The sequence below is a fragment of the Erinaceus europaeus genome, chromosome X (assembly GCF_950295315.1).
Source record: "Erinaceus europaeus chromosome X, mEriEur2.1, whole genome shotgun sequence".
Taxonomy (NCBI): domain Eukaryota; kingdom Metazoa; phylum Chordata; class Mammalia; order Eulipotyphla; family Erinaceidae; genus Erinaceus; species Erinaceus europaeus.
Window position 1 is genome coordinate 68,545,782 of NC_080185.1, and position 18,714 is coordinate 68,564,495.

At 35.7% G+C, this 18,714-nt stretch overlaps 1 protein-coding gene across 1 annotated transcript in view; it reads right to left on the reverse strand.

Annotated features, from left to right (window-relative positions):
- DIAPH2 (diaphanous related formin 2) overlaps window positions 1-18,714 on the reverse strand; it is an 816,245-nt gene that overhangs the window by 738,137 nt on the left and 59,394 nt on the right. Inside the window, exon 5 of the mRNA XM_060182500.1 lies at window positions 8,616-8,636. Within this exon, the coding sequence (XP_060038483.1) occupies window positions 8,616-8,636 (21 nt within the window). The remainder of the gene's footprint in view (window positions 1-8,615; window positions 8,637-18,714) is intronic.

Consider the following 18,714-nt stretch of genomic DNA (forward strand, 5'->3'; position numbering starts at 1 on the left):
GAATTATGTTAAGTGAGCTAAGTCAGAAAGATAAAGATGAGTATGGGATGGTCCCACTCATCAACAGAAGTTGAGTAAGAAGATCTGAAAGGGAAACTAAAAGCAGGACCTGACCAAATTGTAAGTAGGTCACCAAAGCAAAAACCCTGTGGTGAGGGGTAGACATGCAGCTTCCTGGGCCAGTGGGGGGTGGGAGTGGGTGGGAGGGATGGGTCACAGTCTTTTGGTGGTGGGAATGGTGTTTACGGACACTCCTAGCAAATGTAGTCATATAAATCACTAGTTAATTAACACAGCAGGGGGAAAATTAATTGTATGTCTTGAAGTTTTTCAAAACACAAACTGAATCTTTTTAATATATAGGCTGTGTAATTGATATGGAGACTCTCTCAAAAGCCTAGACCAAGTAGATCAGAAGCAACCAATAGCACAGCTATATACAAGATACAGGGTACTCTACAGCAAACCCTAACAAAATGACTTTTCAAAGTTAACCCAATTAACAAATAATGTGATGATAACATTAACTATCTATTGTCTTTTTGAACCCTAAGACAGCAGGACCCTCACATCTCCACTATAGAGCCCCTACTTCCCCCAGTCCTGGAACCCTTGAATAGGGCCCACTTTCCCATATGCTTCTCCCAATCCATATCAAATAATATTGCATCTGCCAATCACAACCTAACCAACGCAACGATTACCACCTCAACATGCTTCACTTCAGACTGTGTCCAGAGACTTCATGTGTGGAATGACAACCCTTCAGCTTCATTACTCTGGTGAGACCTTTCCTTTCATAGTATTCTCTAATTCCATACCAGGTGGTTCACTTTCTAAAAAAGTCCCAAAACCTAGATATAGACCAGTTTCTGTGAGAGAGAGAGCATATGTTCACACGTATCTGTAAACTACTGCAAAATATATACCTGAAAGCAGAAGTACACTAGAGTTTGCAGTGAGTACCTCCCTAACACTTCCTCTCCACTATTCCAAGCTTTGGGTCCATGATTGCTCAACAATTTGTTTGGTTTCATATATTAACTCTCTTTTCAGTCACCAGGTTCCAGATGTCATCAGGATGCCGGCCAGGCTTCCCTAGACTGAAGACCCCACCAATATGTCCTGGAGCTCCGCGTCCCCAGGGACCCACCCTACTAGGGAAAGAGAGAGGCAGACTGGTAGTATGGACCGACCAGTCAACGCCCATGTTCAGCGGGGAAGCAATTACAGAAGCCAGACCTTCTACCTTCTGCAACCCAGAATGACCCTGGGTCCATGCTCCCAGAGGGATAGAGAATGGGAAAGCTATCAGGGGAGGGGGTGGAATATGGAGATTGGGTGGTGGGAATTGTGTGCAATTTACCCCTCCTACCCTATGGTTTTGTTAATTAATCCTTTCTTAAATAAAAAAAAGAAAAAGAAAACATATCAAGAAAAAAGAACCTAAACAGCAACAGGACAAATTTAAGGAAAAACAAAACTGTAAGTTATTAGATTACATTTCAACAGAAGAAAATTATTTTTTCAAAAGTATTACAGATGGGGCCAGGTGGTGGCGCACCTGGTTGCGCGCAAATGCTACAGTGTGCAAGGACCCACGTTCAGCCCCCGGTCCCCACCTGCAGGGAGAAAGCTTCACAAGTGGTGAAGCAGGGCTGCAGTTGTCTCTCTGTCTCTCTCCCCGTCTATCACCCTCTTCCCTCTCCATTTACAGCTGTCTCTATCTAATAAATAAAGATTATTTTTAAAAAAGCATTACAGAAGCAGCTTTCTGTTTTCAATTTATATACCTATGTCAGAGGAATTATGAATATTTATAAATAAAACAAAGGAATGTTTGATTATTTCATCATTGTTATAGCATTTAAAAAATAGCTAAGATGGTAAGTCATAGTTGTTGCCCTTGACAGCTTATATGCATTTTAATTGCACAGTATTCATTAAAATACTAATGCTTAATGGAAATAAATTAATAGTGCCAAAATAATAATAAAATGGTACCGAAGACGCATAAGAAAAGTGAACACTAGAGAATGCTTACAGTCACAGCAACATCATAAAGGCCTGCTCATAGGAAAACTACTCTGTCATAGATAATTAAATATCTGTCTCGGTCAAACATTACTCAAAAAGACATGATCACTGTATTTTCATAGCAGATTGCCGCGATAATTAACATTAGCTTGGATAAGCAGAATATACTGGGCAAATTAAAGGAAGCAGATACTACTGCTTTTTCAATCAGACACAAATATTAAGAATAATCTCAATTTTAGCAAGAAATTTTCATTTTGATCTTGTTATATTATTTTTTCATTTTTAATTTGTGATTAATATGGGTTACAAGATAATAAGATTATAGAATATAGTTCCACACCCACCATCAGAGTTCTGTATCTCCACCCTCCCAACACCCAAACATAACAGATGACCACTGTAATTCTCACAAATCTTAGAAACAGTTTGTTTGCTACTGGGGTTTTATTAAAACATAAAGCAATATGAAGGTAGTTGCTCATTGTATATAATGAAATAAGAAAAAATCAAGATTGTAGTCATGAGACAACCAACATCTTTTTTTTTAATTATCTTTATTTATTTATTTATTTTTGGGTTTTTATTTATTCCTTTTTGTTGCTCTTGTTGTTTTATTGTTATAGTTATTGATGTCATTGTTGTTGGATAGGACAGAGAGAAATGGAGAGAGAAGGGGAAGACAGAGAGGGGGAGAGAAAGACAGACACCTGCAGACCTGCTTCACTGCCTGTGAAGCAACTTCCCTGCAGGTGGGGAGCCAGGGGCTTGAACCAGGATCCTTACGCTGGTCCTTGCACTTGGCGCCACCTGCGCTTATCCCGCTGTACTACCACCTGACTCCCGACCACCAACATCTTATAAAACAATACTTCCCTAGTAAAAATAAATTTTAAAAAGATAATAGAATTTTAATAATATTGACATGGGCCTGAAGAAAACTGTGACTTTCCATGCATGCAGCTCAAGTCTGAGTCCCACCATTACATGGGAATGCTTCAGCACCGTTGGCAGCTCAAGAACTATGTTTCTCTTTCTTTCTCACTTTAAAGGAAAAGCTGAAATGGGGAGTGTAGAAATCACAAATGTACAAGGTGCTGACTTGTCAAAACAGTATTTGTACTATTTTTAAAAGAGCACTTATGCTATTATTACTATCATCAAAGATTCCAGATCTTATTTTCATCTGATTGTTAAATGCATATTTATACTTTACAGATACTAGTTGAAAATAATTGCACCATTTATTATTTTTAATCTGATTGAATTTATATTTTTAAGAAAACCATTAACAATTTTTACATCAATGAGAAAAACAAATCAATTGGAGAACAAGGAAAACTTTTATCATGAACCAGTTACTTCAAATTCCAATAGTCAGTGTTTTGTCTCCCCCTTCTGGACTACACAATTATTTTTTAAGACAAAGCACAATTTGTTTTTTTTCCATATAATTTATTTAAATAATTGTCAAGACACAAGTGTAATGGCACGTTAAGTAATGATTAGGATTCTATTTAATCAGAAACCTAATAAAATTTTAACATAGTAATGCAAAATCAGTTTAACAGCCCTCAAATCTCTGCTGCCACTTTCAGAATTGCATGGATATTATGAATACAAGGTGACATACAGTAAGGGATATAAAATATCACTTTTAAACTACTACTTCAATTTTGACCATAAATTTCTTTTTAAAGAAACTGTCAGAGGGTTGGGCGGTGGAGCATCGGGTTAAGTGCACATAGTACAAAGCGCAAGGACTGTTGCAAGAATCCCTACTTGAGCCCCAGGCTTCCTACCTGTTGGGGGGGGTCTCTTCACAAGCAGTGAAGCAGGTGTTTGGGTGTCTTAACTTTCTCTCTCACTCTCTATTTCCCCCCCCTCTCAATTTCTCTGTCACAGCCAATAAAATGGTCACCAAGAGCAGTGGCTTCACAGTGCTGGCACTGAGCCCCAGCAATAACCCTGGAGGCAAGAAAAAAGAAAAAAAAAAAGAAAGAAAGAAACTGTCTTTCAGTATGATAATCTTTACCAGTATGGTATGGCCAAATTCATTTGGTTCTACTGAGAAAAAGGTCCTGTAGTATTCGTTCAGTTAATAACCAGGGATTACTATGCTGAAACACTTGCACCTCTTACCTATACCAGGCTTGTTCTTTTGGCATAATATTTAGAAACTTTGCAAAATATTTTTTTTAAAAAAGGTATAAATGTGACATTTATGCAAGATTATTTTTCTGATAAACAAAGCAGTAGAATTTTTTCTATCCAGGTCCAATGAATAACTTAGAATTGCATATGGTCTACACTGCGTAGGTTATTAAGACACTGAGAATTCAGTTTATATGCAAAGAAATGCTAATTAAATTGTATCAATTACAAGATCATATTATTGAAGAAATGCTGATTTATAGGATTGTTGTCACAAGAGTAAATTTCCAAATTTCCCCAAAATAGCTATCAGTCCATTTTACCTTCAACTAAGCCATCATCTTAGTCTACCATAGGGGCTTAGGTCTCCAACCTCTTCCCCCCTCTGAGTTCCTGAACCTTCTGCAGCTGACTATGACTGAGAATTTACCCTGTTCCTTTGCTTTTTTTTTTTTTTTGAGTACATCACTGAATGATATTACCTCATATTTATCCATTTACTTCTGGCTTATCTTGCTAAACATGAATACCTCTTGTTCTAACCATACTGTAGCAAAAGAGAACATGCCATTCTTTTTTATAGTTCTGTTGTATTTCATTGTGTGTATATTCCACAACTTCTTTAACCATTTATCTCTTGTTGGACACTTGAATTATTTTCAAATGTTAGCTATTACAAATAGCACCGTCACAAACATAGTTATACAAAGATCTTTTTGAAAAGGTGTTTTTTGTGTTCTTTGGATAGATTCCTAGGAGAGGAATTGCTGAGGCATATGATACATTGAATTTTACTGTTTTCAGGAATTTCCAAAGCCTTTAACATAAAGGCTGTACTGGTTTCTTTTTTAAAACATTTTTTTTTTACTAGAGCACTGCTCAGCTCTGTCTTATAGTGAGTGGTACAGGGGATTGAACCTGGGACTTTGGAGCCTCAGGCATGAGAGTACTGCCCAAGGCTGTACTGCTTTCCATGCTCACAGAACAAGCAGCTTAGGAAAGGTCCTGTCCACATCCTCACTGGCATTTCTCGTGACTATCCTTTTAATGTAGGTCATTTTCACATGGGTAAGATGGCATCTGATTGTTGTCTTGATTTGCATTTCTCTGATAATCAGTAATCCAGATTTTTTTTCCATATGCCTGTCGGCCTTCTGAATATCTTCTTTAGTGAGGTGCTTAAAGTGCCTGGATTAGTTATTTCTCACAATTTTTAATGGCGTTATTTATTATTACTGATTCTTATGAGTTCTCTGTATATGTTAGATTTTTATTTGACCTTTGTTTGACAAATTGGATGCAAATATATTTTCCCATTCTGAAGAATGTCCACCTGTTTTTGGTGATGATTCCTTTAGCAGGGCAGAAATTTTTCAGCTTAATATAGTATTAGTAGTTTATATTTTCTTTTGTTTTCCATACTCTTGGGCTTGAAACTTAAAGCATTTCCAAAGCAAGCATCATGTAGTGTTTTGCCAATATTCTCTTCTATGTATTTTATTTTTGCTGGCCTAACATCTAAATCTTTGATCCTGTTTCATTAAGGAACAAACACCTCATCACAGACCCCTGCAAGCGTCAACCTGGCTTTGACCTAGCACGTTATGATTGGGCCCTCCTCAATCGCTATCGAACAGGCCATGGCCAGTGCGCCGCTATGTTCCATCGCTGGGGAGCCAGAGACGACCCGAACTGCCCCTGCGGCTACAGACAGACTATGACCCACATAGTCAACGACTGCCACCTCTCCAGATTCAAAGGAGGTCTCGAAACTTTACATCAGGCTCAACCTGACGCTGTTGACTGGCTACGGAAGAAGGGCAAACGCTAGAAGAAGTTTAACCTTTGTGCATAGTGATTGATATGTGGTGGCCCTGTTTCATTCTTCTCTATGTAAACATCCAAATTTTCCAAAACCTGTATTTAAGAGGCTTTCCTTTCTTCATTTAGTGTTCTGGGCCCCACTTTCATAGATTAACAGTCTACAAATTTATTTGTTTGTGGACTGCCAATTCTATGCTATTGACCTGAATGTCTATTTTTGTTCCAGTATCCCATATCTTTGATTACTATAGCCCTGTAATATAGTTGTGAGTCAGGGAATGTGATATCTTCATTCTAATTCTTTTTTTTTTCTAAGGACTGCTTTGGCAATTCTGTCTTTTGTGGTTCTAGATAAACTTCTGAGGCATGTGCTCCATTCTTTTAAAGATATTCACAAGGAATTAGATAGGAAATGCATTGAATCTGTACATAGATTTTGGTAAAATGGTGATTTTTTTCTAACTCTGGCTCTAAGAACAATCAGTTTAATTCTGTTTATTCTTTCAATCCATGAGCATGCAATATATTTCCATTTCCTTGTCTCTTTTCATAATGATTCAGTTTTCAGTGTATAAGCTCTTTGTATCCTTTGTTAAATTTATGCCTAGATACCTAATTCTTTTTGGTGCTACTATAAATGGGATTTAATTATTTTTTCTTCTTTCAGTTTATTACATGAATATAGTAACACCTGTGATTTCTATACTTTGTGTAGCCTCATACCTTACTATATTGCCTAATAATGTCTTTTTATAATTGTCACCATGGTTATTTCTGGGACTTGGTGCTTGCATAATTAGTCTAAGATTTCTGGAGGTCTTTTTCTTTTATTTTGTTGACAGAGAGAGAGAGAGAGAGATTAAGATGGAAGGATAAACTAGGGAGAGACAAAGCAAAACACCTACAGTCTTGCTTCATGGCTCATGAAGCTTACCCTTGCAGGTGGGGACCAGGAGCTTGAACGTGGGTCCTTGTGCATAGTATCATGTACAATCTACTCATTTTGGCATCACCTGCTCCCCTGCTTAATAATTTCTAAGAATTTTCTACTCTCGAGGCCAAGTGGTGGCGCACCTGTTGAACGCATGTTACAGTGCACAAGGACCCAGGTTCAATCCCCTGGTCCCCACCTGCAGGGGGAAAACTTCACAAGTGGTGAAGCAGTGCTGCAGGTGTCTCTCTGTCTCTCTCCCTATTACCCCTTTCCCTCTCAATTTCTGACTGTCTCTATCCAACAAATAAAGATAAAAAACAATAAAAAAATAATAATTTTCTACTCTCTAGGAGGTTATATATATTCAATCATATAAGCTGCAAATAGTGATAATTTTACAACTTCTCATTCAATGTAGGTTGCTTTTATTTCTTTCTCTTGCCTAATTGCTATAGCTAGAACTTCAAAGACTATGTTTAATAGTAATGATAATAGTGGACAGTCTTGCTTCATTTCTGATATGAGGCAATGCTTTTAGATTCCCACCCTTAGTATGATGTTGGCTATGTCTTTTGTTTGTTTGTTGTATGACTTTTACTAGATTAAGGTATCTTCCTCCATTCCCATCTTTTTAAAAGTCTTAATCACAGAGGAATATTGAATCTTGTGGGAACTTTTCTCAGAAGTTACTGAAATTATCATGTATGCCCAGATGTCCAACATCAGATGATTGGCTAAAAATTGTGGTATATATACATAATACCACTCAGTTGTTAAAAATGATGAGGTTGTCTCCTTTACATCCGCTTGGGTGAAACTAGAGGACATCATGTTGAGTGAGATAAGCAAAAAAAAGAAGAAGAAATACCAAATAATCTCACTTATTAGTAGGATTTAATAAATCAGGGACAGGAAGGAAGAGTACAAACTGAAACATGGACCTAGTGTACTGCACCAAAGCAAAGGATTCTGGAGAGAGAGGAGGAAGGAGGAGAGGGAGAAAACTTTGGAAGCCTGGTATATAATGAAATTATATGCATATGTAACAAATCCACTGTAAATTATTAACTTCTTCAATTAAAAAAGTGCTTTAAAAAGTTTATTTCAAAAGACAGTACTGAAAGATGAAATATTATCTCATTCTATATTTCTGTTTATTTTTTCCAACAGTGAAGCATCACATTTAAATGAAAGCAACAGAAAGAACTCTAAAAGATAATGGAAACCAATCAGTTCAATTTATATACATAATAACTAAGCCTCAGAAGAAACTACATGTTTCCAAAAGCCAGAGTCAAATAGTAGCATCAAAGATGCTACCTAGGCCTTCTGACTGTATTTTATGGGCTGTTTTATTATACTATGTGCTCCATAAAACTAAAATCCAGAGACCCTTAGTAAACATTTTAGTAGCTTTTTTATTCCAACCAGAAAAATAGAATTAAAACAATCTCAACAGAATCATAAGGACTGAAGAACATATAATTAAAAATAAAGAAAGAAAAGAAAAATGTTAACTGTAGCTAAACTTTAATCACTACTTTGATAAAAGTATATATATAATCAAAAGAAGATCTAAATATATAAAATAATATAACTAAAAATAACTCACATTTCAAAAGCAAAAAATTCACATCCAAGTTTAAAGTACATCTTTTGTACTCACCATAACTTTACTTCCAACTATCTGCATACAATGGTCAACGGAGAGTGGTTATGGTGTAAAAGAAAAGCAACAATATTAGGAATTAGAAGCTTTTATAGAGAAGTTAATTGTTTAGTAAATTAGTAAATAGCAAGCCCTATGTATACTTTTCATACCTTAAATCTACAAGCAAAATCATATGTATCAGTATTAATTTTTATTATATTTAAAACTGTAATAAGAATTCACAAATAAAAGATTATTACTTTTTGAAAATCATTTTAAATTTACTATAGTAGGCTTTTATATACCTTAATTTAAATATCTTTTAATGCAAGATTAAGTGCAATTAGGAATAAACTTATATACTAGCTCATAGTTCCTTAAAATAATATCAATAGAAAGTTGAATTTTTTTAAATTATTATTTTTGATTGTTATAAGAAATAAATTACTATAATTTTAAATAAGTTATTTTAGAAGATAAATACTGCATTTAAACCCATGCACTAAGAAATGAACTCCTTAAAACTTAAATATATTATATTACTATGAATTTAAGATCTAAAATACTGTTTTTCACTGTGCTTAAAATACAAAGAAAATGATTCTAATTTTCAATATTATCCTAGTATTTCTACTATAAAACCAGACATTTTTATATAATTAGAAGACAAGGAATAATTTTAAATATAAAATTCATATATTCATAAAGAGAAAACATAGAATTAAAAATTGCAACTTCAGCTGAGCTTTCCTAAAAAGATATTAGAGAATGTCTGAGAAACAGAATTTTTATTTAAGAAAAAAAGAAAAATCAGTTGTAAATATAACTTTAAACCAAAATTTTAATAATCAAATACTTTGTTATCATATCCTCACACATGAACATCAAAAGAACTAATCCACAATTTAAAACCATGATTTTCTAGCAGTTATAATAAGCGCATTTTATATTTCAGCTAGTGTTTTAAAAAAAATTCAACTGGAATCTCAGAAGGCATCTTAAGTCAAACAGAATACCACAAGATACAAAAACAATGAAGTTTTTAAGTAGATTATTTCATAATTATTCATAAGACCCAACTAAGGAAGCATCTTTCTTAAGTATTTATTCAACAGATTGTAAAAATGTGACTCTTCAGCTGAATAAAAATCTGTTTGGTACCATTACTTGTCCTATAAACTAGAAGATATACACTTAACCTATATTATTTCCTCCCACCCAAAGACTATCATTTCCTCCCACCCAAAAGACATATATTGTATTTCTTCCTTTTATTTAGCATAGACATTTAAAAAATTAAAAAAGAGAATATGAGAATGTCTTCTTGATGGTGAAACCACCAGAATATGGCTCAGCTTATGATATATTCCGATTGCACAGTGACTTTATTGCACAGTGACACTAAAGTGCATATAGTAGACAGATTAGAGTGACCAGCAGAAATGAAGAAAAACTGGTTTGGTCATGCTTGGCCTCAAATATTCCACAATATCCAGAAGATGACTACTATAAAAGAGAACCTGAGAAAGGAAATAATCTGATAATGTAAAATGCAAGAGCATAATGCAACTTTCTCCTACTTATAATAAAGATCAATCCAAGGGGCCGGGTGATGTTGCACCTTGTTGAGGGCACATGTCACAGTGCTCAAGGACCCAGATTCAAGCCCCCAGTCCCCACCTGCAGGGGGAAAGCTTTGCAAGTGGTGAAGCAGTGCTACAGGTGCCTTTCTGTCTCTCTTCCTCTCTACCACTACCTTCCCTCTCGATTTCTGGCTGTCTCTATCCAATAAATAAATAAAGATAATGCAATAAAAAAAGATCAATCCAGAAAAATCTATATATGTATTTGGCATCAATATTTCAAATTGTTTCTTACTAACTTTTTTATATAAAAGCAACAGATTACTCTGAATGGCTCATGCATTGAATATATAATTTCATATACAGTTTTTTTTAATTTTATTGAGTAAGAAAGAGAGAAAATGAGAGAGGACGGGAAGATAGTGAGGGAGAAAGACACCTACAGATCTGCTTCACCACTTGTTAAGTGACCCCTTCCCACCCCGAGGTGGAGAACTGGGATAGGAGTCAAACCTGGATTCTTACATGCATCCTTGTGCTTCGTACTATGTGCACTTAACCCAGTAAGCCACCCCACCCAATTTCATATATTTTAAATTGCAACTTCAAAGATAGTGATTTAAGCAAGAGTATATGAGTTTCTTATAATGCTAACAATTTGGAAAACTAATATTAGTATTTCATTGACTAGGATTTCTAATATGGGTATATGTATGCTATTGAATTATAACATATAAGATCTACTTTAAGGGAGTTGGGTGGTAGCACAGTGGGTTAAGCGTACCTGGCGCAAAGCGCAAGAAGGACGGGCCTAAGAATCCCGGTTCCAGCCCCCAGTTCCCCACCTACAGGGCAGTCACTTCACAGGCGGTGAAATAGGTGTGTAGGTGTCTATCATTCTCTCCCCCTCTCTGTCTTCCCCTTCTCTCTCCATTTCTCTCTGTCCTATCTAACAACGGCCACATCAATAACAACAACAATAATAACTACAACAACAATGAAAAACAAGAGCAACAAAAGAGAAAATATTGTTAAAAAATTTTTAAAAGATCTACTTTATGTCACTGTTATATTGTGCCTGTTTCACAACTAAAAATTAGTATTGCAGTATTTGCTGTATAAATAAAGCTTGTGCTTCTGTTTAATGAAATGTGGGTGATTTGAATTTATAACTTCTCAAGTACTTTGTGGCAAAATTATCTATATGTACCATCAACCCTAGGTGAGATTTATTACCACACTTACTATAATTAACAAATGAGTTCATTCAGAGAAGGGTTTCATCTCTACTCCCTAAATAAATGCTCATCCATCGTTGCAAATTTGAGTTACTTTCTTGTTTTCATTCTCTATTATGAGATTTTAAGAAGAAAAGAAAATTAAGCAGTAATTTTTAGCATTAATTTTTAAATGTTCTTAATATTTTTTGCACACGCTAATTTTAGCAAAGTTAATTATGCAAGTGAAATATCTTCATTACTTGGCTAGATGGCTTTACACTAAGTAAAGAACACATATTACCATGTTTGAGGACTTGGGATCAAGTCTCTGGTGGGAAGGTGGGAAACCTCATGCATAGTGAGGCACTGCTACAGAACAAGAAGATATATATTGAGCACTCAATGAGAAAGGCCTTCAAACAAGACTACTGTATACAGCTAGACTGTCATTCAAACTAGATGGAGGTATAAAAACCTCCGACAAGCAAAAGTTGAAGGAATCAACTATCACCAAGCCTGTGCTACAAGAAGATCTCCTATAAGTTATCACAGCATCACCAAAAACATGCCATATATCAGAACACTATAAAAATTTAGAATGGCATTAAAATATATCACATATATAATATCAATAAATGTCAATGCCCTGAATTCACCTTAACAACAAACAAAAAAATTAGTAAATGTCCCAAAATATCGAAACTCAACAGTACATTACTTAACAACTACTGGGTCAAAGAGGAAATTAAGGGAGAAATCAAAATGTTTTCAGAAACCAATTAAAATGATCATAAAAATCTATCAAAATATTTGGGAAGCAGCTAAGGAAGTACTAAAAGGGAAGTTCATAGCCATATAAGCACACATTAGTAAACAAGAAAAAGCTCAAGTAAACAACCTGAGTGTATACCTTAAAGACTTAGAAGAAGAGGAAAAAAGGAACCCTAAAGCAACTAGAAGGCCTGAAATAACTAAAATTAGGACAAAAATAAATAAAAAATAAGAGAACCATATAAAAGATCAACAAAAGACTTAAAAAGAGTAAACAAAATAGACAAATCTTAGACTCACTAAAAGAAAGAGGGAGAAGACTCAAATAAATAGGATTATCAATGAAAAAGAGATGTAACAACAGACACCACAGAAATACTAATGATCATGAGAAAGTCCTATGAACAACTATAAGCCACCCAGCTAGAGAACCTGGAAGAAATGGACGAGTGCCTAGATATATAAAAATTTTCAAAATTAAACAAAGAGGAACTAGAAAATATGAACAGGCCAATCACATCAAAGAAACTGAAACAATTATGAAAAACCTTCTCAACAATAAAAGTTCTGGACCAGATGGTTCTACAAAAGAATTCTACAAAAGCTTCAAGGAAGAGTTAATACCTCTACTTTAAAATCTCTTCCAAATGATTAAAGACACAGAAATACTCTCTTCCAGTTTCTATGAAGCCAATATCACCCTGATACCAAAAGCATACAGGGATACAACAAAAAAAAGAAAACTATAGACCAATACCTCTGGTGAACACAGATACTAAAATACTGAACAAAATTCTAGCCAAAAGGATACAACAATATTTTTAAAAGATTTTTCATCAAGACTAAGAGGGGGTTATCCCAGGGATGCAAGGTTGGTTAAATATATTCATATAAATCAACATAATCTAGCACATCAATAATCAGTACTGCAGATGATATGGTAGTATACATAGCAAAACTCAAAGAAACCAGCAGGAAGCTCTTGGAAATTATCAGGCAATATAGTAAGGTGTCAGGCTAAAAAATTAACATACAAAAGTCAGTGGCATTCCTTTATGCAAAGACTTAGAAGAAAAAGAAATCCAAAAATCAATTCCTTTTATTATAGCAACAAAAACAATATATCTAGGAATAAATATAACCAAAGAAGTGAAAGACATATATGGAAAATTATGAGTTACTATTCAAAGAAGACACAAAGAAATGGAAAGATATTCCATGTTCACGGGTTAGAAGAATTAACATCATCAAAATGAATATACTATCCAGAGCCATATACAAATTTAATGCAATCTCCATCAAGATCCACCCCATGGTTTTAGCAGAATAGAACAAATGCTACAAATGTTTATCTGTAACCAGAAAAGACCGAGAATTAGCAAAACAATCTTAAGAAGAAAGAACAGAATTGGAGGTATCATGCTACCAGATCCCAAATAGTAGTACAGGGCAACTGTAATCTAAACTGCTTGGTACTGGAACATAAATAGACACAATGACCAGCGGAATAGAATTGAGAGCCCACAAGTAAGCCCCCATACCTATGGATATTTAACCTTTGGCAAGGGTGCCCAGACTATTAGATGTGAAAAGGAAAGTCTCTTCAACAAATGGTCTTGGAAAAAAATTGGGTTGAAACATGCAGAAGAATGAAACTGAACCACTGTATTTCACCAAACACAAAAGTAAACTCCATGTGGATAAAGGACTTGGATATTAGACCGGAAACTATCAAACACATAGAGGAAAATATTGGCAGATCTCTTTTCCATATAAATTTCAAAGGCATCCTCAATGATACAAATCCAATTACAAAGAAGACTGAAACAAAAATAAACCAATGGGACTACATCTAATTAAAAAGCTTCTGCACAGCAAAAGAAACCACCAACCAAACAAAGAGACCCCTCACAGAATGGAAGATCTTTACAAACAAGACATTAGACAAGAGTCTAATAATCAAATTACATAAAAATCTCATCAAACTCAGCAACAAAATAAACAACCCCATCAAAAAATGGGGAGGGGATATGAAAAGAATATTCACCAAAGAGTTCCAAGAGACCAACGAACATATGAAAAAAAAAGTGTTCCAAAGCATTGATTGTCAGAGAAATGCAAATAAAGACAACAATGAGATGCCAGTTCACTCCTGTGAGAATGTCACACATCAGAAAAAGTAGCAACAACAAATGCTGGAGAGGTTGTAGGGACAACTGCTGGTGAGAATGTAAATTGATCCAACCCCCATGGAGAGAAGTCTGCAGAACTCTGTGAAGGCTAGAAATGGACTTATCCCATAACCCAGCAATTTCTGTCCTGGGGATATATCCCAAAGAACCAAACACACCCATCCAAAAACGATTTGTGTATACCTATGTTCATAACAGCACAATGTATAATAGACAAAACCTGGAAGCAACTCAAGTATCAAACAACAGATGAGTGGCTGAGCAAGTTGTGCTATATAAACACAATGGAATACTACTTAGCTACTAAAAATGGTGAATTCATCTTCTTCACCTTATCTTGGATGGAGCTTGAACAAATCATGTAAGTGAGATCATCCAGAAAGAGAAGGAAGAATATAGGATGATCTTACCTATAGAAAGAAGTTGAAAAGTAAGAACAGAAGGGAAAACACAAGGCAGCACATGGAATGGAGTTGGTGTATTACACCAAAGTAAAAGACTCTGGGATGAGCAGGAGGGTTCAGGTCCTGGAACATGATGGCAGAGGAGGATTTAGTAGGCGTTGAATGGAAATGTGAAAAGCTGACAAGTGTTACACATATACAAAATATTATATTGTACTGTTAACTGAAAACTATTAATCCCCCAAATTATTATTTTTAAAAATGATCCAGGGTCAGGCAGTGGCTCCACCCAGTAGAGAACACACATTCACGAGGACCTGAGTCCATGACCCCAACCAAACTCCACCTGGAGAGAGGAAACTTCATGAGTGGTGAAGCAGTGCTCCAAATATCTCCTTCTCTTTCTCTCTCTCTCTCTCTCTCTCTCTCTCTCTCTCTATCTCTATCTCTCTCCTCTATCTCCCTCTCTACCTTTCTCATGATCTATTTCTCTCTTTCTCCGTCAGAAAAGAAAAAGGGAACATATATGTATATGTGTATATATATATACATACATATACACATATACATATATTATTTACATTTGGAATGGCAGAGTTCTTATGCAGGTTCTGAGCAATAAAACTAGTGGTAAAGTAAATGAACACATAAATAAAGCAAGATATCCTAAAATCATGAGTATCTGTGCACCAAAAGAAGGGGCACCAAAATATACAAATAACCCATTCCCGGAAGATGGCAGACTGAGAAGCTGCTAGTGGCTTGAGCTCTGACCACATCTTCTGGAACGGTAGGATTTTCTGCTATTAGTAGGCCAGTCAATAAGGGGTCCTAGCGGTGACACCAAGGATGTGACTATAACTTAATTTGGGTTAAGAAATAGAGTAGAAAAAAAGGGAAAATAATTTTTTTCTGTTGGTATGCATGAGACCCCTTCTGTTTCATTTGGTTTAAATCCCCCCTGCTTAACACTATTCTATTTACATAACCACTGCATTCTATTTACATAACCACAGTTAACAAGCACCACCCTCCCTCCAGGGCATTGGTGGTTCAGTGATAGGATTCTCGCCTGCTCCACCCCCTCCTGTCACAGTCTGATTTTCAACAGTCACTTTTCTCTCCACCCTCTCTATGTCACATCCTTTTTCCACCCTACTTGGCAAGTATATATAAGACAGCATTGTGAGTTTTAGGGTACCCTGAGTTTAGCTTAGCTCATCTTAGATTGTGCTGCGTCCTGCATGAATAAAGAGATACTGCCTACAGCTCAACCATGAGTCCCTGGTCGTCTGTTACCCGCCCGTGAAGCCAGCCTAGCGAAAACGACATAGCCCGGTGAAAACATTTTTCCTTTTAATTATTAAGCATCTTTCCCCCATCCATAACCAGCCTATCAGGCTCCCCTGCTGAGCTTCTGTCTTTACCAAATTCCTATCCCACCAGGAAGTATCATTCATTCTAAGTCTATACCCTTCTGAAACCTCTGGCCTTTTTTCTTTCTAAGTAGCCAAACCCCCCAGCTCACCCCGCATAGCTAATTAAATAATTAAAAATAAATAAATAAATAAATAAACTCTTCCTTTTCACCGCTCTTTTATGACTGTTCTTTTTCTTATCTTTTTCATTTTTCTCTCTCTCTTTTTTTTTTCTTTTTCTCATTCTTGTCATCCTTTCTTCCTTAATCCTTCAGCTTCCAAAGCCACAGGCCCCAGCCCCCACACCACCAAACAGTGTGCTTTTTTGAATTCACTGATACTCATTTGGGAATTATTTTGGGGAAGAATTCTAACTCAGTGTGGACTCTCACTGCGAGTGTCTCTGCTCAACTTCCCTTCCTCCTTTAGCTACCCCTAGAATATACAGTGGATAGTAGATTTGCATAACTGTCTATTCTTGCTATCCTTTCTTTCTTTTCTCTTTCTTCTTCACTGGGATTTGGTTACTATTTATTCATGGACTGGAGAAATTGTTTGGCTAACTGGTAACAATTAAACTGCTTCAATACTTGCTTCAGTTGCTACTGTAATTCCTGAGGTTGGTGAGTGCAATTGTCATAAAGGTATTTAGTACAGTGTTACTTGTACTCAAGACACAACAACTGAGGAAGAACAGAGCATAAAAAGAAACACATAAATCAAAAAAATGGGTAGATCAAAAACAAATAAAACTGCTACTCCAATAAATGAAGACAAGATCCGAGAAGAAACTACAATTCATCCAGAAGTAATCATATATAAGAAAAGTATGCAAGCATTAATAAACTTATTAATCATAGAAATGAAAACAACATTGGAGGAAAGGAATGACAGTATTAGGGAAACAACAGTTGATACCCCCAAGGAAAATACTGATTATCTTGAGGCAATTAGAGAATTGAAAGATGAAATAGCTGTAATGAAGAAAGAAGCTGAGGCAAGGGAAATCAGAAAAACAGAAGCAGAAAACAGAATTAGTCAGACAGAGGATGAGTTAGAGAAAACGAAGAAAGAGGTGAAAGAGCTTAAAAAGAGATTGAGAGACACTGAAAATAACAACAGAGACATATGGGATGGTCTCAAAAGAAGTAACATTCATATAATTGGCCTGCCAGAGGAAGAAAGAGAGGAAGGGCAAGCAAACATTCTAGAGGAAATAATAGAAGAAAACTTCCCAGACCTGAATAACAGAAAGGACATCAAGATTCAAGAGGCCCAGAGAGTACCAAACAGAATCAACCCAGACCTGAAGACACCAAGACACATCATAGACACAATGAGAAGAAGTAAGGATAAAGAAAGGATCCTAAAGGCTGCAAGAGAGAAACAAAAAGTCACATACAAGGGAAAACCCATAAGATTATCTGCTGACTTCTCCACTCAAACTCTAAAAGCCAGAAGAGAATGGCAAGATATCTACTGAGCCCTGAATGAAAAAGGGTTTCAAGAAAGGATAATATATCCTGCTAGACTTTCCTTCAAACTAGATGGAGGGATCAAAACCTTCTTAGACAAACAACAGTTAAAGGAAGCAACCATCACCAAACAGGCCCTGAAAGAGGTTCTAAAAGACCTCTTACAAACAAGAATATCACTATAATACTGGCAATATATCAGAGCAAAAAAAAAAAATTTGAACAATGGCACTACAATACAATAAATCCATAATATCAGTAAATGTCAATGGCTTAAACACACCCATCAAAAAGCACAGAGTTGGGGGATGGAACAGAAAACATAATCCAACCATATGCTGCTTGCAAGAATCCCATCTGTCACAATAAGATAAACACAGACTTACAGTGAAAGGATGGAAAACTATCATACAGGCCAATGGACCACAAAAAAGGGCAGGAACAGCCATTCTCATCTCAGACACAATAGATTTTAAGTTAAATAAAGTCATAAAAGATAGGCAAGGACATTACATAATGATTAGAGGATCAATCAGCCAAGAAGACTTAACAATTATTAACATCTATGGACCCAATGAGGGACCATCTAAATACATTAAGCACCTACTGAAAGAATTTCAAAAATACATCAATAGTAATACAATAATAGTGGGAGACTTCAATACCCCACTCTCACACTTAGACAGATCAACAAAGCAGAGAACCAACAAAGATACAAGAGAATTGAATGAAGAGATTCACAGACTAGACCTCTTGGACATTTTCAGAGTCCTTAACCCCAAAAAACTGGAATACACCTCTTTTTCAAATCCACATAACATACTCAAGGATAGAACACATGTTAGGCCACAAAGACAGCATCAATAAATTCAAGAACATTGAAATCATCCCAAGTATCACCTCAGACCACAGAGGACTAAAACTGATATTTAACAACAAATAGACAATTATTAAAAGTCACAGAATTTGGAAACTAAACAACATACTCCTTAAGAACCACTGGGTCAGAGACTCACTCAAGCAGGAAATTCAAATGTTCCTGGAAACAAAT